Source organism: Pogoniulus pusillus, chromosome 19, assembly GCF_015220805.1.
Source record: "Pogoniulus pusillus isolate bPogPus1 chromosome 19, bPogPus1.pri, whole genome shotgun sequence".
Classification (NCBI taxonomy): domain Eukaryota; kingdom Metazoa; phylum Chordata; class Aves; order Piciformes; family Lybiidae; genus Pogoniulus; species Pogoniulus pusillus.
Genome location: NC_087282.1, coordinates 14,319,121 through 14,342,998, shown reverse-complemented (window position 1 = coordinate 14,342,998; position 23,878 = coordinate 14,319,121). Strand labels below are relative to the sequence as shown.

General features: G+C 41.8%; 1 protein-coding gene across 4 annotated transcripts in view; it reads right to left on the bottom strand.

The window, feature by feature from the left end:
* DCX (doublecortin) overlaps positions 1–23,878 on the bottom strand; it is a 92,638-nt gene that overhangs the window by 15,848 nt on the left and 52,912 nt on the right. For 2 of the 4 annotated variants that reach the window (XM_064159404.1, XM_064159405.1), the window contains exons 5-6: positions 10,742–10,844; positions 6,963–7,100 (exon numbers count right to left, since the gene is read on the bottom strand). In XM_064159404.1, the coding sequence (XP_064015474.1) occupies positions 6,963–7,100; positions 10,742–10,844 (241 nt within the window). Of the gene's footprint in view, positions 1–5,309; positions 5,441–6,962; positions 7,101–10,741; positions 10,845–23,878 lie in introns of those variants that run through there. The other 2 variants (XM_064159407.1, XM_064159406.1) reach the window with 2 other exon arrangements.

The window sequence follows — 23,878 nt, the reverse complement described above, 5'->3', positions numbered from 1 at the left end:
TAAAATATCTTTCTTTATTTGTTTCCTGCTGTCACTGATCCTGAGGCAGGAAGGCATCCTTCCTAAGATGAAGAATACCACTTAGCAACTTCACAAAGAACTCAAATTTCCCTTCAACAAACAATAAGAATGCCTAACAGTCAGCGTGGAGCAAATAGATGTAATTGCTGCAGGGAAGGAGAGAAATTGCCTAATACAATGAGACTTTTAAGGGCTACAGCAGGGTTGTTAATATTTTATGAGCTTCAACAAAAAAGCAGCTGTGGCATCCAGATCAGAAATTGAATGAGACGGATGTATATCATCACAAATACAGAGAATTCTGCAGCAGGAGCAACAATTAAGAAGCCCAGTTTCATTTTCTCTATGCCTGCTAATGAAGAGTAGTGCTCGTAATCAAACTTGCACTCATTTATTTTGAACTCTAATTCAAGAAAACAACAAGAGGCCAAAAGCAGATCCCAAGTCGTGTATAACACTGCTGCTCCACTGAAACCTGCTGATGACTTAAGGATGCTAAGGATCTCATGGAAGCTCAGCTAATGGAAGCCCTCTTTACAACCAGCTTTCATGTGAATTAATTTGGTGGTTTTTTCCATCATGTTATTGCTTGTGTATTATTATGTCTTATTATTATTCATGGCATCGTGTTTGCTTTGCCTCAATTTACCTTAAAGCCCCTTTGTGCACATGACACATCCTTTAACTGCATGAACACACGCACTAATTTTTTTTCATAGGTCCTCACCTCCTTTGGTGTGCAAGACAGTTTGTCTCAGGTGATAAATCAGACTTGTCCAGCAACTGAGAGGGAGGATGGAGAACGTCATGTTTGAGGTGGCTATGAGCGAGACACATAAACTGCATTCTCTGCCTGCTTCTTCCACAGAACTTCTTATATGTGATTGTTCCATGATGGTTTCTCAGATTTGCTTCCTCAGCTGGGACTCTGGTCCTGAATTTCCAGCAATGATGAGCACCAAGACATGTATGTGAAATTAGTGAAGTCCATCTTTTGAGCTCACATTTCTCTCGAGCAGAACTGGAAAACCAGGGCCCAAGGATCACAGTGTGTGCTCAAAATGTGTGGAGAGATCTATCTGCTTGTAAAATAAGGTTAATATTCTTTGGTCCATTGAGGTTCCTGGGGTTTCTGCAGAAGAGTTCCTAGTCTGAGGAGCACATGCTTGTACCTTACAAAAGAGGAAGAACCATGAAATATGTGGATAGTTTTGTGTCCAGGTTGGAGTTTGAAACATCACCAAGAAAATAAAGAGAGGCGACTAACAGAAGAAGGACAGCATAAAGCAAATACAGGAACAACAGCTTATTTGGTAAGCACAAGCCATCCTGTCCTCTAGGACTGAGGAGCCTGTGGGAAAAATAAAGAGTCCCTTACAATATTTATTCAGGAGTGGAAGAATTGAGGTTGCACAGGCAGCCTTTGCTTAGGATCCTAACTTCCAAGCACTTGGCTCTGCAGCATTGGCACCCTTTTCCCATCACATTTTGTGAGGGGGACCTCCCTGCTGGCTGTGTGCTGTGGATTGTCAGATAGCAGAATGTAAGGAAGCACAAGAGGGCTAACAAGCTGCTCTATCTTGTGTGCAATCCAAAAGACATCTGCTGCCTTTTTAACACATTCATTTATAATGACCCTGAGCAGGCAGTTCTGTAGTCAGGACAGACTGACAGTCTGCATCTCTTTTGCTAATTGCTACTGCCTTCTGAATATGCTTTTGTCCCTCTGTCCAAGCCCTTCCATTAGAGGACTGAGAAATTCAAGTCCTGCAGCAGTGCCTCAGAGCCCTCTTCACAAGCTCCCTAAGCCAAATCAAGACAAAGCTGAGGAAAGACATTCTCACATTTTAGCTCAGGTGCTTGTGGCTCTGTGCTGCAAAGGACCAGGATCATGCTGGCTGTAAACCCCTTAAAGCCTCCTGTCATAACACAGGTATTTATACTACTGAGCCCCTCTGTTGTGTGAGTAACTGTAAGGTAAATTCATCTTTTTATAACAAAGAAGTAATGGCAAATGACATAATCATTTTCTTACTTGTATTTCAGCTTTAGGGCTGTCTTATGTTTGGTTTGATTTCTTATTGGAGTGGTCTGCTAAAGAAATTTTGCTGAACTTCATGCTGACCCTACTGCATTTAAATCTCAGAGACCATAGCAGCAGCACAGAGACATATCCTTAGGCCCAGTTTTCCTCTGTCATGTTAAGAGAAGGAATTGGATGATATACTGCAGGTGTAGTGTGGTCTGGATTCTATTGCTCTGAGCTTTGTCATTTAGCAAAGCCGATTTTACAGAAAGAAATAGTAGCTAGAAACAAGCACAGAAGTGTAGTAACTTTAGAAGTGGGATCAGATAGATTTGGGTCAATAGGGATTTTATTTGCTAAACGCACCAAGTCTGACAGGCACTCCCAGACTCCTTATGAGACCTGCCTCAGTGATTAAGATGCTTATCATTGAAAATAATAATTCCTAGACATTCCAAATATCTGATCTATACATCCTTGATTAAGGATTAAACCAGAGCACTATCCTATTCTTCACAAGCTGAATCAATCCACTGCCTTCAACCTTTCCTCCCAAAGCAGTTCCCTCATACACCTGATGTATGAGAAACTGGTTCAGCTCTGCCAGCTCATGTTTGGGAGACAGAGAAGAGAAATGCACTTGGATACTTTCTTGTAGAGGGAGAGGTAAAATCCTGCTGCACTTTACTAACCACATGTTGCTGGAAGTGGTTAGTCATGTTGGGACAGTTAGGTAGAGGATGTAGATGAAAGACTGCATCACAACTCCAGTACCAGAGATGGGAAATTAAAGGATATATTGAAAGCAGAATGGGAACTGCTGGCAAATCAGCCAGGGCCTACCTGGTAAACAGAAACAAGGGGTGCAAACAGCCCAGTGATGGAATGATCAGCACAGTCCCTGGAAGAAGAGCTGGATCAAAACAGAAATACACTGCTAGTGTTGAGAAGGTGTATATATGGATTGGAGGTTAATGTGAGAAGGAAGAAAGGATTCCCCTTGGGAATATAAAGACTGTGATCTGTTACCATCTGCTTATAGCAGGACGCTTCTTCATTCATTCATTTAATTCATTTAATTGTCCTTCATTCATTCATTTAACTGACTGTATGGTAAATGAAAAGATGAAAGCACTGTGGAAGAAAATAGTGTTTAACGTGTTTCTGTGGATAGCTGCCTCATTTTTTAAATACCCTTGGAGCTGAAGGGCTCTGGCTGCCTGGAGGGAATTGAGCTTTTCACAGTGAGGCCATGACACATCCAGGCAGGAGGCAGATTAACCTCCAGCAGACGGTAGCAGTTCAACCAGTGAACTCAGCTCACTGCAGCTGGGAGCTGGCACCCTGTGTGTGGTTGCACTTCTGTTCAAGGCCTTTTGTCCTGAGATATTTTTTAGAAAATATTTTGTGTGTGCTTTGTTGCTCCATTATAATCCTTGTTACTCTGGAATGGTAACTGACCACTTAGGTGGCTCACTGCTGCAGCTGCTTTAACAAGACAGTCGAAGAACATAATACTTTTCACGTCTTAGTGATGGGGACAGTTAAAGGGCTCAGAAGCTGCTTCCTTTTCAGTGCCAGATTTACAGGCTTCCTACATATATTTCCTTCTCTATCTTTCTGTCATTCTGACTCTGAAGTACTCCCAGAGATCACAGTCAGAGATGAAGCTTTGGGTGCCATCAGGGAAAACTAGATTTCAGTCAGCAGTACAGTCTCTCTAGCTCTCCCAGTAAGCAAGTTTCTCATAGAGGAGATCACTAAGTCCACAACTAAAGCCAGGAGGAGTAAAGAGTGGCAAAGATGAATGGAGATCATCTGTCAGAGAAAGCAGATCCCTACATAGGAGATGTCCAGGCTGACAAATCAGCTCAGATGGTGATGCACAGTCTCTGAGGATGGTTAACACAGTGTCAGGCCACACGGTTGTAGTCATTCATCTCACATAATCTGAGAGCTTACTGTGGCAGGGCTGACAGCACTAGAGTCTGCAGGCTGCTGGAGTGGTCTCAGATGTACTGTCCTTGCCTCTGTTGGAAGGTCTGGAGCACATGCTGCAGTCACTCTGCTGCTGGAGATGTCTCTTATTTCTAGGAACTTGAGAGATAATAGCTTTGGTTTCAGCAATATTATTGCCCACATAGGCCTTGAAGCTCTTCCCGGGGTAAGAATCCACAGATTGCAGAGTTCTCTATACAGAGTAGTTATCACTGGTTCGGATGATACATTGGGAAAGAAGGCATGAACAGCTTACTTAATGTACTCAGAGCCACAGAGTGAGTCAGTGGAAGAGACTGGAGGAAACCAGAAGTCCCCAGACACCCTGGTCTGTGTGGATAGCTGCTGCTGGGGCACACATTAGTTCCACAGTTTTGAATAAGAGGTGTTTTATTTGTGTTCACACATAAAAAGCAGAGGCCTACTCCCAGTGAGTGAAAGTGGATTCAGTGCTTGCATGTTTTCAGTGTTACATCCTCAGAACTAGCACTAGCAAGCTCTGTGAAGCAGGTTTTTTGTGCTCCTTCTGTGCTGTAACAGTGACATTACTTTTGGCCATGATCTGCTGGCAGCATTGAAGCTTTTGCCAAGGAGTAAGGCTCAGTTGTGCACACATAATCTGCTTTGAGCCTTAGCTGCCTCTGTGGGCAACACATGCAGACCACTGTCCACATGTCAACCCTGATAAAGCATATGGGGAAATGGTACATTATTTAACGGGGAAATGGAATAATTAGGATGAGAAATGGATAAAGGCAACGTCCTCTTCTGTAACTGTGGTGTGCTTGTAATGAGAAGGGTTCAGAGGGTTCTTTCACACAAGCAACATGGAGATTTACTTCAGAATCTGCATTTACATAAGGGCCAGATATGTCACAATGGCCTTAGAGACTGGGAGGATTGAAAAAAAGATACAGAAACCCACATGGAAAAGAACTAAAAAGAATAGAAGGTAGCAATGCAGAATCAAGGTAACTCCAAGTTCTGATAGAAGAAGCACAGCAGAGTAAAAGACAGGAATGGTGAAAGGTACAAATGTGTAAGAGGTCAAATACAATATTCAATATACTTGAAATAAAGCTTCTTTTAAATTATTTCACACGTCAAACATGAAATTTCTGGAAGAAAGTTAAAATAAGAGTCAGATAGTCTTTTATTAACCAGAGTTCATTCAAAATCCCTTGCTTTTTTAATCTGATAACTTCAAAATCCAGCTAAATACAAATCCTAGGCAATGGGTAAACCCACTTACTTTGCCACAAATTCAAAGGGTGAGAACTTAAGATGGCATTCCTTTTTTTCTCTCTGTCCTGAGAAAACAATGGTCTTTGATTACCTTTCCAGTGCTGAAAGGGCTCAGTCTTCTTCTGTTCTCATTAAGCTGCCAGTTTTTTTCTGTATTGCAATCAGAGGGAAGTATGAGAGACCCTTGTCTAGATGGATTAAAGAAACCTGATTTGGCCTTCATTACTGGCCTTAACTCCAGGAGCTGGCTATTGTTCAGCATTTCTGGTTATTTAAATCTCTTCCTGAAAGTCTCTACTAACTGTTCATTAAACTTCATCAGATGACTCACCATTTGGTTCCTATGAGTCACGCAATCAGTTTAAAATCAGGGACACAATAGTTGCCATTCTACATCAGACTATATGGCCATGCAGGGAAGTCCAGTTCTGGTGGCAATTAGCACCTGATACTTACAGAGAAGGTTTAAATGCTGTTTCATAGCTCATGTATGAGCTGACTCCCAGGTCACTGAATGGGAGTTGTTTGGGCTTTTAAAATCAACAACCTATTTTCCATCATGCCTTTCATGTACCTACACAACTTCACCATGCATTTGGCATTATAAAAGTTTTTTATATTAGAGCAGCCTGAGTTTAACCACATCCAAAACTAGAATCCCAAAGGAAAATTCTGAATGCAGAATCAGCTTAGAAGTAAATCATGTGCCAACCAATTTCATATTGTCTCTTTAAGAGGCTGAAGAACATCAAGAGACCCTCAACAGATAAACTGCTTCCCAGAGGAAGTCATTCTGAATACTGTCAGGAGCATTTTCTATCCAATAATCCATTATCTACTGTTGGGCAGATGGGGTGTGGTGTTCACTTGCAATACCATGAAGATGTAAAGCAATTTCAGTTTTCTATCATCTGCACCAGTACTGTGAGTCACTTAAATTTAAGCTATGAAGTTCTCCTTGAATCCTGAAGTGCTTATTTGGTCATTTGGCCATTTTAGTGAAAGGCCATGTCTGTCTCTTTTTTGGAAAGATACAGGCAGACAGATGACACACATAGAGATCTGCCTTCTCCATCATTACTGAAAATTATCAACTACCAGAAGTATGATATTCAGCCTGGCCTTCAATTTAGAGGTGCAGCAGCTCTCCAGGACCAACCCAGATACTACTGAAGAGGGAGGGAAGCATTTCAAATGGTGCAAGCTGCTGCAGTGAATTAGGATTCCTATTTTCCTTCTATTTCTGAAGAATAGGTTGCAGTATCATATCAATAAACCCATCACCATTTCTCCAATTGGAAGGTCACTGATCTTCTTTAAACAAGCATTAGAATAGGACATTTCTGGCCTGTCTAGTCATTAACATCTGCATTGCACAGGAGGTTATTCTAAGTCAGTCTGTATCTACAGGGAACATGCAGGTGCAATCCAGGCCTGGATTTCCTGCCTCTGAAATGGAAATTTCTTTTACAGTTTTATTAAGGCAGGAGGCTGTGAGTGTGATCCATTAGACCTCAGGGCCCCATCCAAGCTGGCCTTATAAGTGTCCCTGTACACTAGCACCAGCTTCTTGGTTTTAAGAAATACTGAAGTTTCATATGCAAACCCCCAAGGTCAGTGTATCCAAACACACACACAAAAGATGTTCAGACACCAGAAAACAATCACTCACCATCTTGATGGTTACCTGAATCGGCTGGAGACTTGCTTCGGCGCATGGGGGCTGGACTCTTTGCTGAGCTTTTCTGAGGAGTGGGAGATGACTTACTGCCCGTGGCAGTCGCAGGGCTCCCCTTCATCACCCGGCACTCTAAGGAAACAGAGAGTGATGGTGGTTATTTCCCTACTTACTCCCACTGCCTATGGACATCAGCTATCAAACACCCATGGGACACTTAGTGCTCTTTCTCCCAAGAGCTGTGGAAAACATAAAGCTGGTATCACCACATTTCCTCCAGAGTGGAAAGGAGACTTTTTAGGTGGAAGGCAAAAAGGGAACAGCTTTTCTGTTCTAGAGGACGTACTGTGAGGTTGTAAATCAAGGTTAGACTGGCTCCCTAATGAAGCCCATCTCTGTACTTGTGTCCTCCCAAAGACTTTCTGTCCTTCCCTGAGCCTTGGTTCTCACTAACTAGAGCACAATGAAAATGGCCAACAGTGACTGAGGGAAGAATCAGACCTAAAATACATCTGCTGTAATGTTCCTGCAAAGACCTAGCAGCAGGAATTATGAGTGCAATTTATGCAGGTGCAGAAAGGCAGCAAACGGCTCGTGACATGACATAAAGGTCTCCAACTGGCAGATGGGACATCTGCCCTAGGAGGCTTTCACCAAGCCTGAACCAGCCTCTTCTGTGGTTTCAACAAGCTGCAACTTCTCAGATGCAGAAAGCAGAGACGACAAAACGGTTTTACAAAACACATCCTCTGTCCTGGCTGCTCACCCCTTTCCAAAAGGTTTGCATAAACAACTCTGATAGATTTATGTACGTAAAGACTTGAGCAGATGAGAACCCCAACTGTGTTTTCTTGAAAAATAAATAGGCCAGGAAGAGTGGAAAGTGTAAACATGATCCACAGTGTCGTGCAGAAGGGAGGTGAAATGCTAACAAACCTGTGTGTCCCAGGTTTTCAGGCATGCCAGATCTTCAAACTCAGAGTTTGTTTACACTGAGAGTCAAGAGAAAAAGCACTTTCCATCCTTCAAGATATTAACTTAAACCAGTCAAGAAGGCAGCAATAAAAAGGGGATTTCCTTTTTGTCAAATGCTAACTGGTCTCACCTCATCTCCTACAACAGACTGTCACCAAGACTTGACAACCAGGCCTTTTACCAGATGTGAATTAGATGTTCCATATACAGACATTTATGGAACAGTTTGGCTCAGCATGCATGGACTGGACTGAGGACTCCCTTGACTGGATTCCTTAATGGGAATCAACTGAAGGCAGCACATAGTAGATAAAGAATTGGTCAACCAAAACCAAATGGTCTGACCTAAATGTATGTGTTACTTATTTATATATCAGCACATCTATGAAAATGTAATTGCCTTAATTTTTTCCCCAGGCTTCCCTTATTTTCAGACAGTCCATAGTCAGTCTCTTCTCTTTCCAGATGGATTGCAAGAGAGTTTGCTGCAGTATGAGAACATGAAGAGAGGCCGCCTTGTGCTCTGGGAACACTGCATGGCAATAATTAAACCTACAGTGAGTTTATTCTGTCTCCTGCTAAATGAATTTTGGAAAATGTAAATCAAGGGTAGAAAAAGTTATGTGGCTTATTTTCCAAAGGTATTTGATTTCTCCCAGATGATGCCATGGAAAGAATTGTGGGACTCCAGCACCACTATAGCCCTTTTTTTTTGTATGCAAAGAGCAGTAATGACTTTGGGGGAAGGTGCGGGAAGTAAATTGTCTACCTTGATGAAGAATCCTTTTCAATATCCCTCCTTGATAAAGAGATGATACACTGTGAGATAACCACTAGGGAGAGTGTGTAAATTGCTCCTGGTGATAACCAGCCAAGACAAAACATGGAGGCAGATCATCTCCAGTCACTGCAGAAGTAACATTTTCCAAGGCTCTTACATATAGCTGTTTAATAAAAACAGTGCAACATTTCAATCTTGGGACAGGTCACAGGCACCAAATGCTCTGTGGGATACAATAGAGTACAACCTCTTTGGAGCAGAGTGTCTCTTGCTGCTCCTATCAATCATATATCACGTGGGCATCTCAGAAGCCAAGGGAGTCTCAAGAGGTGCCACATATCTGTATTTAGTCACCTGGATTACCCTAAAAATAAACTGTGAAAGTGAAAATACATTATGCTGTGTGTTTTCAAGAGCTTTCACATTTATTTTCTTCCCAGGGGAGTAATTCCTTGAAAACAAACTCAGCTTTGCATTTTTGAGCACAGAAAGGCTGACTCTCAGCAATTCATCCAGCTCAGCCTTTGGCAAGTGTCTGTGTCCTAAAAGCAATCACTGAGCGTTTGCACATGTCAAAACAAGGTTCTGACAGTGCTGAAGGTAGTGTGAACAGGTCTCTGAACATCACAGGGGGCACAATATCACCTGGACTGATGCTGAAACCAGTGGGTAGGAATGAGATAAAGTAATCTCGTCTGGAAAGTGCTCAACAGTAGGGATTATAGGAAGGAAGCTGTGGTGGGCAGTCAGAAGGAAAAAGATGATGTAACCCTCTCGTATACTATTTCTCATTTTGTTTCCTGATGTCCTGCCAGAGTGAACATAATAACCAGCAATCCAAGTGCATGTCATCCAAACAGGCAAGAAAAAGTATCCCATGACAGAGGACATTTAAATAAGTGACATTCATCTGCTACATCTTAGGACTTAAGAGTTCTCCTTGCAGCATCTGACTCATAACAAGGAAGGATGATGGGTGTATAAAGGGAAAACACTGTTGGCTCACAACTTGTCTGTTTCTTGAGAGGTGCAGGGCATCCCTACTCTTCTCTGATACCACTGACAGCTGTGGTTATTCAGTGCCTTCCCAACAGAAGGTTGGGCTTATTTTTGTTAGAGAAATTCAAGTTGGAAAAGTAGTAGTAACCAGGAGTGTAGGCAGAGAGCTGAGCTTCCCATCAAGTTGTTCTAGGAGTGCATTCAAACTGTTCTACAGTGTAGAACTCCCCATGGAGCTGACTCAACTCCCAAGGTTACAGATTGCTTCCCCAGCCTGACACGAGCTTTATTCTCTGCCTGCAAAATTTCAGCTGAGCCTTAGAAACTTTGTTTGAATTACCCAAGACCATCAAATGGGTTCATCTGGAGTACGCAGGTCAGAAGTACCAGCATCAAATAAAATCAGGCTTGCAAAGGAGTTATAAAAATACAGTGCTAGAAGATTAGAGGCTGCTTGACTTCCTCATGTACAGCCAAAGTTTTCTATGGTCTTTGGTGCTGAGCCATTTTGTGGCATATGAGACAGCACAGGGCTCCTGTTCCTTATATAGGATACCTAGCGCTTTGGGAAATGAGCCTGAATATTAGGAGACCCCATTTGCTCTTCTGATCTGGTTGATTCTATGATTCTTCTAATTCAAATGTACATTCTTTTAACTGTGCTTGTTCTCATTTTTAATATTCACTTGTTTACATACAGACAAGAGTCCTTCTGCTGTGTAGTTCTTAAGAAAAATGTATCAATCTGACTACAACTGGATAAAACTATAAGGATACACTCCCAGATTGTGCAGGAAATGTCAAATGGTGTAGGAGTCAATTCTAACTTGGGCTATCTCAGTCAGTGTTTGCCCCACTATAATATTTGCTGACTGTACAACTATCACAAAAGGATGTTAAATTCCATGTACTGGGTCTTTAAAAAGAGAAGAAAAGCATGCAGCATTGTTATCTGATACAAGCAAGTGGAAGGAAATCAAACAAAACCACAGACTGGAGAGCAGTGTGTTTCCCTTACCGCTTTCATCCAGGGAAAAGTCATCCTGCGCATAGCGGAATTTTTCTGGACCACAGGCGATAAACACATCATCATCCCCAAAGAAATCGTGGAGACAGGTCACCTACAGAGAGAGCAAAGTCATTCAGTTTATTTTTAATTGGCAACACTCTGATGCGGCTTAGTTTTAATTTAAACAGGAGGGAGCTGACTATCTGCTCTTCCCCTGTCCCATGCTAATTCAGTCCTGCTTTCCATAAGCCTGGTGCATAATTCACAACTTCTGGGGGCAAATCAAGTGTAAAAGTGTAATTAAAAGAAGAGAAAAATCAAAATCCCAACTACCTTGCAAATTCTCTGAGGTCTGGCATTTCTGGTCCATTCAGGAGTTGACAGAATGCATCAGTCATCCTAAGGAACGGCACATGTGTTCTTGAGCTACTAAAGCAAGAAACCATGTAGCCCTCCGTGCCACATTGGAGGCAAAGCTGGGACAGCACTGCCCATGCTGATGAGTAACTTAATACCAACAGTCTAAAGGAAGATGATGCTCTTCTGTCCTCAGAAAACGTTTTGAAAACTCATATAAAGTAGAGAGTAACACTGTTATTTTGAAGAGGAGGAAAAAAAACTACAGGAAAAATGCTAGAAAGCCCAACTTTAAAGCTATTCAAGAGGCAGGTGTGCAGCACTGCACCTGCCCTCAAGGCCCAGCGGGTCACCAAAGTACCTCTCTCCAACTGACTTTGGCTAGTACTGAATTTATGGACAGTCTGAGCTCCTGACATCCATATACTGCATCAGAAGGATGAAAAAATGCTCATCTGCAAACACACCAATGTGGAACATCTCCACTATCAGCCAGCCTGGTGCAGCCCATCAGGCATACATGTGGGCACCTGGGTAAGCTCAGAATAAACACGGTTTATTTAAAGTTCTGTTTCTTCAGGACACCATCCCAAGCAACCTCAAAATTGGAACTACCACTTATAATGGAGGAATGAGGCTGACAGCTGATGCCCAGCTGATTGTCACATCTAGGCACTAGGGTCTTTACAGCAGGAAGATGCAATGCAAGGAACCAGAAAGTGCTGGCAGTATCCATGTGGAAATATACTATAGGCAGCTGAATTTTCATATCTGCTGATCTCTTTGAGCTGGACTGTGACAAGTTAATTTCAAGCTCTAATAAATCAACTATAAAGAAGGCTTTTGGCTATCTTAATAAGACTCAGCATTTCACACTGGTTAATATAATGTATAATTAAAGCACTCCCTAAGAGTGCCAGCTCTATTTATGGTGCCAAACAGTACAAAAAGCTTGCTTTTCACATTGGCATGGCTTTCAAAATGGAGCAAGCTGAAATCTGCTGTGGCTTTCAACAAAGGTAGAATTTCCTTTGCAAACGTCAATGAATTCCAATTTCTCTTTGCCTAAAATTAGGCTAAAAATAGCTGTTATCTGCAGAGAATTTTATGATGGAAGACGTGACATTTCAAACCAGCACTTGGTAATACAATCCTTCCCCTGAGGGCAGTAGCACTGATTCACAGAATCACAGAATATCAGCATGGTGGGGCTTGGAAGGGACTCCTTGCTAAACCAGGCTCACCCAGAGCAGATTTCCCAGGATCACAATGTCCAGGTGAGTCTGGAATCTCTTCAAAGAAGACTCAAGAGCCTCTCTGAGCAGCTTGCTCCAGGGCTCCAGCACCCTCACAGCAAAGTTTTTCCTCACATTCAGATGGAACCTCCTGTATTGCAGTTTGCGCCCGTTGTTCTTTGTCCTGTCACTGGGCACCACTGAGAAGCATCTGGCCCCATCCTCCTGATCCCACCTTTTAGACACTGATCAGTATTCATAAGATCCCCTCTCAGTCTGCCCTTCTCTAGGTTAAACAACCCCAGGTCTTTCAGCCTTTCCTTCTCAGAGAGATGTTTCAGTACCCTCAGCATTTCTAGCCTCTGTTTACTGTCTCCAGTAGTTCTCTGTCTCCCTTGAATTAGGTAACCCAGAACTGGAGCAAATACTCCAGATGTGGTCTCACTAGGGTGCCTGATTACATGCCAAGCAGAGATACTTGCAATTGACTTTACTGCATTCTTGTCCTTTCAGATAAAGGTTATTATGTGTATTTTATAGTTACAGACAACTGGCTGGATGAATACTAGAAGCTGGTAAAGAAATGAGATAATCTGTTTCTCAATCTTCTAATATTCAGGAAACAATAACTTCTGTATTGAATTTGTTCCTGTTTTGTTTCCTGCTGTAACTTCTAGCATTAAGAACTCACCACAACACAGTAGAGAGGAGCACCAAAACCCAACCCCACTAGCATTAAATAGCCCAACACTGCAAAGTTCAAGAAACAGCAAGTGGCACCTAGTATGCACTGCTAGCTTTGTTGCTTATGTTCACCACCTGTGTGGTATTTTTTTATTTACCTATTGTTTAGTAAACTTAAATCCTTGGTCATGACTGCATGTCCCTGAAACATGTTCCATATGTACTGCTGTCGACAGAAAGTCACTGGAATAAACTTTCTTTGGGCAAACACAAGATTTAAGAGCTGGATCTGCCAGCACAAAGACCCAGCTTGCCTAAGTGGTGCACACAAAAACACCAGGAAAAAGCCCTAGATGTGCTCATACCCTGAAGAACATGAAGCTCAGGAGGAAGCAAGCTGGGAAGTGGGACCATGAGTTGCTCTGCTGGGGAAGCTGGTTTGAGACTTTAGTAGCCAGTATGGAACACTTCAAAGTTGATCTTGACAAGCAAGGCCAAATCTCTACTCTGCATTAACTGGCTTAGGGGTTTTTAGAGACTCCTGAATAACATTCCAAGTATTCTTATCTCTATTCTTCAAAAATGTTTATTCCCTTGTTTTATCAGTAAAAAGAAAATAGTACAAGTCTCCCCCAAAGCAGTTTGGATTGTTTTGGAAGGATATATACTGCTTCAGCTTACTCTAATCTACTGATCTAATTACATTCAATAATTAGTCTGGAACACCATGAAAAGCCTGAAAGAAAGTTCACATCAACAAAACTTTACCCCAGATGATAACCTGAAAATCAATGGATTTGGTTTTAAATGCTGCATTGTGATCTTAGTTTAGAAATGTATTAAAGCACAAGACAAAGCCCAATAGCAGCCTGCTGGTACAAGGACCTGTGCTGGTGCAAGGACCTGTGCTGCTGCCTGAAAATGAGGGGGTTTGATGGTGTCCCTTATCATGCACCCTTAGCAATGACACTGGAAACCATCAAATCAGTAAGACTCTGTCTTTTTTCCACTTCTAAGTCTATGAGCTTTTTAATTTCTAATAAAAACTAAACTTGTTTATATAATGGCAGTAGAAAGGATAAACAGACTTGATTTCCAAGATACATGTGTGTGCCTTTGTTTAAAGGAGGATAATATTTAATTTGAAATTTGCAATTGAAAAAACAATATTGACTTAAAAAGGATTATACTGCACAAAATGTTTTCTCTATAGTTCCTGTAGCTTAAGCAATTCCAGTGAAGCATGTTCAGTCTTTACATCCTAGTCAATGGGTCTAATGTGATTGTTCCCCTGCACTTGGTACAGAGAAGACCACACTTTGAACACTGGCTTAAGTTTTGGGCTCCTAATGACTAGAAAGACACTGAGGTGCTGGAGCAGGTTCAGAGAAGGGCAGCAAAATTGGTGAAGCATCTAGAGAAAAAGTCCTGTGAAGAGTGGCTGAAGGAGCTGGGGTTGCTCAGCCTGGGAAGAGGAGGCTGATGGGACACCTGCTGGCCCTCTACACCTATCTGAAAGGAGGTTTGAGCAAGGTGGGGGTTGGTCCTTTCCCCCAGGCAGCAAGTTTCAGGATGAGAGGAAATAGCCTCAACTTATGCCAGGAGAGGTTTAGTTTGGACATTTGGAAAAAGTTCTTCACTGAAAAGGCTGCCAAGCCCTGGGCAGTGGTTGAATCATCATTCCTGAAGACATTTCAAAGCCATGTAGATATGGTGCCGAGGGACATGGTTTAGCACCAGACTTCGTAGTGTTGAGTTAATGGTTGGATGCAATGAACTTAAAGGTCTTTTCCAGCCTAAAGGATTTGCTGATTCTATGAGGCACAAGTTACTTTTTATAAAGTAATTATTTCTAATAGATTTGATAGTATCCATTTTCTTTGTCCTAAGGTTTGATGTTTAAAAACTTTCTCATACATATTATGGAAGAAACAGAAGTTGGTAGAGACTAGCAGAGATTTTAGGGAATACAAAACTGTGTATTTTCTTAGGTTTTCATTAATGCTAGTTTCTTTTCTGGTTAAATGAGATCCTTCTCTACTTATAGGAAAAACTCCCCCTCAGAGGACAATACAGCATGGATTTCCAAGAGGGGATTTCTGCAGTGACAGTCCATTAGTGCCTGTTGCAGCAATTTTAGTTGCAGAAAGGAAAGATAGAGCCTTCTGAGAGATGTTTTAATATGGTAATTGTAGAACTAAGCATTTTTCAGGACTTTTGACAAAATGAAGCTTGTCTCAAGCACCTCGCTGTGAACTCGGAAATATCTGTGGTGCTGTGGATTTTCTGAGATCTCCTGGGGAAGGAGCAGTAAATACACAGGATGTACCTCTCAGCTCTCAATAACTGGCTATGCCTCCCAACCTCCAGGAGGCAGCAGCAGCATTTAGAAACTATAGTTCATGAATAAATACAATAATTTTAAACAATTAAAATCAAACTCCTAAAGACTTAAGCCTTAGTCTGAATCACCTACCAGTGCAGAACCTCCTGTGCTTTAAAAAGGCTGGTATGATTAACCAGCTCCTTTTGCTCCCTTTCATAACCTGCAGAATGACAGTTTGCTGTGTCTGCGTGGCTCATGGCTTGCCCTCACTGTCACTCTCTGCAACTACAATATGAATGTTGTCACAGCAGGAACACAGCAGGCTCCAAACATTTGGGTTGCTTTTACTGCTGGATCAAGCTCTGCAGCTCCTTTGGCAGGAAGTCTCTGGCTTGGCCATCACTGTTTGCCAAGAAGATGAGAGAACACGTCTGTGAAGATGAACACATCACCAGGAGGGTTAATGGAACTGTCTTTCTCACCTTTCTGAGAAATGTCTTTATCAGAGGTTCCTATTTTTAGTGAGGCCGAATGATAAATGATCAGACTGTAGCTAGTGATTTTTCAGAACAGTGATTTATGCACACAGTCCTACTTCCAGGCATTTTGTCTCTTCCTTATGTCATGGAATGAGGAAAGACCTCTGCCTAAATGACCAGCAGAGTTCTGGCAAAGGAGATATGGAATAACACCACCACAGGTTCGACCTGGGGACCTAATGTCTTCCATATTGGAGGCTGTCATCTTTAACCAATGACTTGACTCTGCACAAATCTTGGGATAAGTGAGCACAGTGTGAGGCTTCATCCTCTGCTTGTATCTCCCTTGGTCATATGACTTTGTTAACCTTTCTCTTTGTAATAGCTCTTCTCCTTAAGAATTTAGGCAGCAGAACAGATAGTAGAAGCCACCATACTTGGAAACATCCAAGCTCAGATTGTCTTGGGCTCTGAGCAACATGCTCTAATTGTAGATGTCCCTACTTCAGCATGATTGAGCTTGACAACCTTTATAAGTCCCTCTCAACCCAGTCTAAAATACCACTGCACAGGTAGCTTCAAACTGTTCCCTATGTTTCTGCAAATCTAATTGTTATGCTCCCGCAATGTCTCAGATCATCATACTTCTTTAGCTTGTTGGCTTCCAGAGTGCAGAATAGGGGAATTTTTTTTCTTCAGAAATAGCTTCCTTTAAGGCCAAAAATATCGCAGAAGACAATTTGCATTCCATACACACATAAAGCCTAAAAAGAGCAGAACTGAATTAAGAATGTACCCTTATTTTCTAAGTTGCATTGATAAATGCTATGAAGAACAAGTCTGGCTATCTGTTAGCTAAAGACAATGTATTTCAGATGCCTCCTCATGCTCTTTCTCTTCCAGCACTAGATGCTAGATAGAGCTGAGGAAGTCAGACTAGCAGCTAGGCAAGCACTGAGAGTTAACTGAGCCAACAATGTAACGAAAGTCTGTTTAAACCCTGTTTTAACTCAAACCAGAAATCTGATGGGCTCATTTATACTCCAACACCTGTAGCTCAACTCAAACTGGCAGGGCTATGTTTATTTCAGGTCTGAGAAGCAAAAGGCCTAAATTGCAAAGGCAGTGGTGCATTACAATTCATCAGCTGGGTGTTTGCAATCAGTAAAGCATGGAACAGAAACCAACCCCACACAAAGACTCCTTAAGGTCCATGTGCCAGAGTGAGTATCAAGAATGAGTAAACATGTGGAGTAGACTTTAAGCCTTTTCTTCTCTGACAAGCTCTTCACCACATGCCCAGAAAGAACAAGATTTCAGAAGACATCAGGAGGATGGAAAATAAAGATGTTGATATTGGAATGCACAGCATTTAATGCATTATTTTTTAAGCCCAAAGTGGACACTGAATTGATTTACATTTTATTAGATTCTGGTTTCCTGCATTTAAAAAGAAGAGATGTGTGGATTCAGTTATTTCTTTAAAGCATGCACACACCCACTCAATAGATTCCACATTTGCATCACAGAAAGTGAATTACTTATCTGCCTTTATGGAAAAATACTGCTTAAAATTAATAAGCAATAGAAAGATGGGCAGAAAAAGCATGGACGTTGACACTCAAGGCTGGCTCAGGAGCACTCTTGCATGCCCCCCCTGCCCCATGCCATGGTGGTATGTGCAGTTGCACATTGGGGAGCCAGTCTCTGAGCTACTCAGTAGTAAGGGAAGGGGACTCTACCATTTGGTCTTCCATCTCTGCTCCCCTGTGCCACCAAATATCCATGTGGAAACCTGGCAAGACCAGGACCTAGCTACTATGTTTGTAGTGAGCCATCATGAAGGGTAGGAAAAAACATCTTTACCATGTAGGCTTCAGAGTTCATAACCTGACCTCTCAGCAGAAATATGGAGTAAGATTTCCATTCTTTAAAATGTTATTCAGAGATGTCAACTTTTTCTTGTATTCCTGGAGAGCCATGGCTTACTTTTAAGCCCAGATAGTTTGATTTCTCACCTTCAGAGGAGAAAAATCCAAGCAAGTCAGCATGTTTAAGAGTTTTCTGTGATGCAAGAAGGACATTTTACATTTTTTTATTGATGAAAATAGGTTGATTATGAGTGCTTTATGTGCACTTGGATTATTTTGTTATTTGACTAAACCAGAGTAGTGGCACCAGCTTCTGACCAATAATTGTTTTTTTCTGTAATAAGCATTTGTGGTGCTTATTTAAGTGGAATAAGAAATATTCATTCATGTATGTGCACAGCAGCTTGTAAGACTTCATGCATGAAGAAATGCTACTCTCACAAGGGCTGCAGCACAAGGTGCCTGTTTATTTAAGTATCTGAAATGGCTTAAGTTTGAAATAGAATAGTAAGCATGGAGGAGGAAGGTCAATAGCTAAGCTACCCAGCAGGAATGTTAATGCTGAATTTAATATATCTGATGAATCAGTGGTGCTTCCAAACTCTGTGAAATCCAATTAGCCTCTGGAATAAAGGTTAGTTTGTTATCCCCATTCTCTATACATATGGAGGGGACTATGAGACAGATATTCAGGCTGTTGATTCCTTTTACCTAGAAGAAAGCCTTGTTATTGCATTCATGAGGGTATCAGGCTGAAGATAAATGTGGTCTACAGTTTGGGGGGCATAAGGACCACAGCCATCAAAACCAATGTAGAAAAGATTAGCCTTTCTCTAGTCAGAAAAGCATAAGCCCAGAAATCCTAGATGGCTGGGTGGCAAATGGCTGGAAAGCAGCCCTGAGGAAAAGGACCTGGGGTTCTGAGTTGATGAAAAGCTCAACATGAGCTGGCAGTGTGTGTGCAGCCCAGACAGCAACTGTGTGCTGGGCTGCAGCAAGAGCAGTGTGGCCAGCAGGGCAAGGGAGGGGATTCTCACCCTTAACTCTGCTCTTGTCAGACTCCACCTGGAGTACTGTGTACAGTTCTGGAGCTCCCAACACAAGAAGGACATCAAACTGTTGGAGCAAGTCCAGAAAAGGGCTACAAAGATGATCAGAGGGCTGGAGCACCTCTGCTATGAGGACAGGCTATGAAAGTTTGGGCTCTTCAGCTTGGAGAAGAAAAGCTTTGAGGAGACTTTATAGTGGTGTTCCAGTATCTGAAGGGGGCTACAGGAAGGCTGGGGAGAGACTATTTAGGAGGTCTTGTAATGACAGGATGAGGAGTAATGGGTTTAAACTGGAACAGGGGAGATTTAGACTAGATATTAGGAAGAAGTTCTTTACAGTGAGGGTGGTGAGACACTGAAATGGGTTGCCCAGGGAGGTTGTGGATGCTCCTTCCCTGGAGGTGTTCAAGACCAGGTTGGATGAGGCCTTGAGCGACCTGTTCTAGTAGGAGGTGTCCCTTCCTATGGCAGGGTTTTGGAACTGGATGATATTTGAGGTCACTTCCAAGCTAAACCACTCTATGACACAGTCACGGACTTTGACCTACCACAGTGGTGGCTATAGATGAGCCCTCACGAGAGGACAAACCCAATTTATTAATGTATTTCCATTTCCCAGGGATGAGTCCACTACCTTACAATCTACCCTTTCTGCCTAACTACTGCCCAGTATGGAGCCATGAAGTAGAGGGCAGAATTTCTGTGCAATGCTTTTGGGCACAGTAAAGTTCTGGCCAATTGCAGATGATTGCCAATTGTACAGGATTTGTTCCTACAACTTATTTGTAATGTGTTGTGAATAGATCTAAGAGAGGAAATTCTGTCTTCGATAATCAGCCAGAGTGAGAAACAACATTACATTAAATAGGAACAGATCTGGTTTCCATGGAGCAAGTGGATATGTTTTACTCACTGAGGCAGCCTCTCTAAGAATTGCAATTATTTGACATTGTCATGAGTCCTGCTGACATCAGTGGCTTCCTTCCAAATGAAGTGCTAGGGAAAAATCAGTGTCAGGTTTGTTGTTATTATTAGTGCATCAGGAGAGCTTGAGGACACTTCAGGTTAAGTCAGGCATGGGTGCTGGCTTTGAAGGCAGCATGGTTGAAGTAGCTATGTCTTCCCTAGCATAGCAGCACACTAACACATGTCAGTATGGATAACCTTGTCTTCCCTGGTATTCGTGGTAGGCAGCATATGGTAATTAGGATCATTGCAATGTATTATCACATTTTTTCCTAAGAAAGATGCACTCTAAATCAGTTGTAATTAAAAACCTTTTCTGACCAGAAAAGGCTGGTCTGTCAATTCAGCTTACATATTTGTATCTCATCCTGGTTTTGTTCTCTAGGTTTCTACCTACCTAGACTTTCAAATGTCTCTGCCAGTTTTACAATATCTACAAATGCTTCTTCTATTAATTAATTTTTGGATGTGATTCAGGGAACTACTGGAGAGAGTAAACAGAGGCTTGAAAGATGCTGAGGGGACTGAAGCATGTCTCTAAGGAGGAAAGACTGAGAAACCTGGGGCTGTTTAGCCTGGAGAAGAGCAGCCTGAAAGGGGATATTCTTAATGCTTAGCAAGAACTAAAGGGTGGGGGGCAAGATGATGAAGCCAGACTCTTTTAAATAGTGCATAGTAACAAGACAAGGAGCATGGGTGCAAACTGGAACACAGAAGGTTCCTTCTGAACATGAGGAAGAATTTCACTGTGAGGGTCCTGAAGCCCTGGAGCTGGCTGCCCAGAGAGGCCATGTAGTCCCCTTTTCCAGGGAGACTGCAAAGTTACCTGGACATTTTGACCCTGGGCAAGCTGCTATGGGTGGTCCTGCTTTAGCCAGGATATTGGCCTAAGTGATCTCCAGAAATCCCTGCTAACCCCCACTATGCTGGGATTCTGTGTCACTGTGCTCATGTTTTGTACAGGTTCTCCTTTGTTTCATTCAATATCTGCAAAATCCAAGCCACTTTCTCATCAAATGGGATGGTGAAACACATTTCTACTTTGTGCCATCAGCTTCAGTGGAAAAAAGACACAAGTATGAAGTGCTAAACCTTCAAGTCATCCTTCCTAACACACACCATCCAACCTGATAATAAACAAGCCATTCTGTCTCTGAACAGTGCACCTCCATTTTCAGTCCATAGGTCCTAGGCAGCCTCATTCTTGAAGAAGATGCAACCATTTCTGTATCTAATTAGCACTGTCTTTGCATTTCACCCTACTCATGGCATCAAAGCTGTAAAGGCTCCTGGAGGCATTTTGGCTAGTTCACTTCCACTGTTTGCAAGGATCTTTATTACACTGTTAATTCTGGAGATTAATGGGAATTAAAAATGGTGTCATTTAAAAATTAAATTGTAACAGATGCTACATTAAACCTAAAGGAATGTAACAATTGCCATCAAGCTGTTCTTCCAGGGAGTGAAAATTTCTTCCTTAATTATAATTCTGAACACGTTCTTTGTGCTTTGGGAGATTTCTTGAATTTACAGCAAATGCATATCCCCTCCCTATCAGAACAATTTTGTTTTCACCCTAATTTCTGTTAATCTTTGAATAAAGCTATTAATTTTTTGTAATTAACAGGTCCTTTCAATTCAGCTGACAGCTAACAAAGCAATGGAAAATGCAGCATTATGTCCTGAGCTAAACCATATTAGGGTAGGAATTAACAATGGTAAGCCCTGGGAGATAAAAATACTTTGCACAGAAAATGCAGCGAGGCTGCAGAAATGAATGTACCAAATGTCCTTTTCTCCCCACCTTTATTTCATTTAGTTTAAAATCTATCCCATCCCTTCCATGTCCACAGGACCAATGGCAGGTTCTAGCTTAGTATGCAGTAATGTTAATGGAATAATTGATGCAGGAATACTGAAATAGATGATGTGTAAAATGGCAGGCTGCATAATTGTCTGGAGTGAGTTCAAGCATTTCTGCAGTGAAAAATAGTGCTGTTTTACAGTCCTATCACGTCTCCTCGATGCTGCGTAGCAAGCAAATTTCATTTGGAGATGATCCCGAGGTGCAGTTGATTTACTAGGGAGATTCCAAAAGGCAGAAGGTTAAAGCCTCCTTGCCTCAGCTAAATAGCACCTGGGAGAGGTATTAAAGGGCCCACACTAATTTTGGGAGTATCATTTAAATTATATCATTATAATAAATCTGTCAAGGTAGATCTTTGCTGCTGAGTAGTGGCAGGAGAGAACTTGATAGAAAAAAGGAAACATTCCTATTTAATATTTTATCTATTTTGAAATATAAAGTATTCTGTGATGGAAGAGGAGGGTAGAGAAAGAAGAGGTTTTAAAATTACGATGCAATTAATTTTTGCCTCTGTGAAACATGTACGAAGCATTATATTTGGATGGCTTTTCTTATAAAATGAGTAGATTACTGAAGTAATTAGAAGTTAATTGCTACAAGATTCCCCCAAGAGGTATAGGATAAGTGAAACATGACACAACCAGAGACTTACAAGAACTGCGTCTGTTTCTTTCCCAGTTTCTAAGAAACAGCAAATTCCACTTCTACAGGTGTAGAGCTGCCTAAATGAGCTCACCAGTCAGCCAGCTGCAGTGGCTGACACATTTACACCATTCCCTTTATTCACTGTCTCTGGGATATTTGTACCACAGAAATAACACAACCTGGATTTTCTCCCCCTTTCTCCAAAGCTGCATGAATTCATCAGCTCTTCACCTGCCCTTCACTCTCCATTTCTTCCTTATGTGTCACCTCTCTAGATTATGTCATTGCCATGATAAATGAATACTTCTTCTGGTGTGAAGAACACGAGCCTGGCACCTGCCCACACAAGGCTTCTCTCTGCTGCTGTTGACACTAACAGGAACTGGACCAGGCTGTTCATCTGCAGTGATATGCTGGTGTGAGAAAATAATGAGCACAGACAGCACATTACAATAGTCTCCACCTTTCCAGGGGTAGATATTGTAGATTCTTTCCTCCATTAACCCTTTCTACTGATCCTCACATCAGAAAAGGAAGTGTTTCTTGCAATTTTTGAGTCAGCTTCTGATCCCATTTATGCAGTCAACAGCCCTGGGTCAAAAAGACCACTGAGGAGTTCAGTAACTTTGCAACTACAGTTAAAACATAAATGTCAAAGAATCCTTGGTTGGGTTCAGCAAAGATGATACATGACTATCAGTTAAAAGATGCAGGTGTTTTTGGTTGGCTGGTTTGTTGTTGTGCTTGTGATTTTTTTAATATTGTTGTGGGTGCCAAGAAAGAGCAATGCTTGCTGTCTACTCAGGATGGAAATACTGCTTGCACTTAAATTCATATGTAGACACTGTATAAAGATTGAACATATTTATGAAAAGCAGTGTAAACCTATGGGCCACATCTGCCCTGGCATACAAGCCCCCAGTACACACCTACTGAAGTCACAAGAATTAGATAAAGCATCAATCCAACTTTGCTCCCTGATTATACTGACAGCACTCCTCAACTTTATATTTTTATTTTTTCCCCTCAGATATTTTCTAGCTTTCTGTTGCTCCCTTTCCCTTTCATCTCCAATCATTTTTGACAGCTAATCCAGCACTATCAGCCTCTCCTGTGGAGATCCTCTCTAGACCCACAGCAATGTGCTCCCAGTTTGCTCCAGCACTCATAAACTAGTGCAGACAGAGTGGGCTCAGTAACAACTTGAGAGACACAGCTCCTCTCAAGCATGGAGTAGTAGGAGGAAGTAGAGAGGGGTAATTGTAACAAAACCAGTGTCATATTTTCATTGATGTCTCTGAAGAAATACTTTTCAATCCAGAATATCTCTTTCCCCAGGGAGCATGGTGCTAGAATTCACTAAAATAGCGCTGTACTACAAAGAGTGTTGCTCCTACCGTTGTTTTTCTTTGTACCAAGAAAAATCTGTGTCCAAAAAAGACAACACATGAACACCTTTACAAATAAAATTAAAAATCATATCCTAGCAATTGGCCTGCTGCTGCAGTCAGTTTTTGGAATGTCAAATCTACCATGCTACAGGCACATTAGACCCTCTTAACAAGCATTTTGCTTTTGCTGTGCTGTCTTGAACTCCAACATACTGAAGTAATTTTAAAAAATGGACACTGTTTTTCCTTTGCAGACCAGGCCAAGTATTTTGTTTC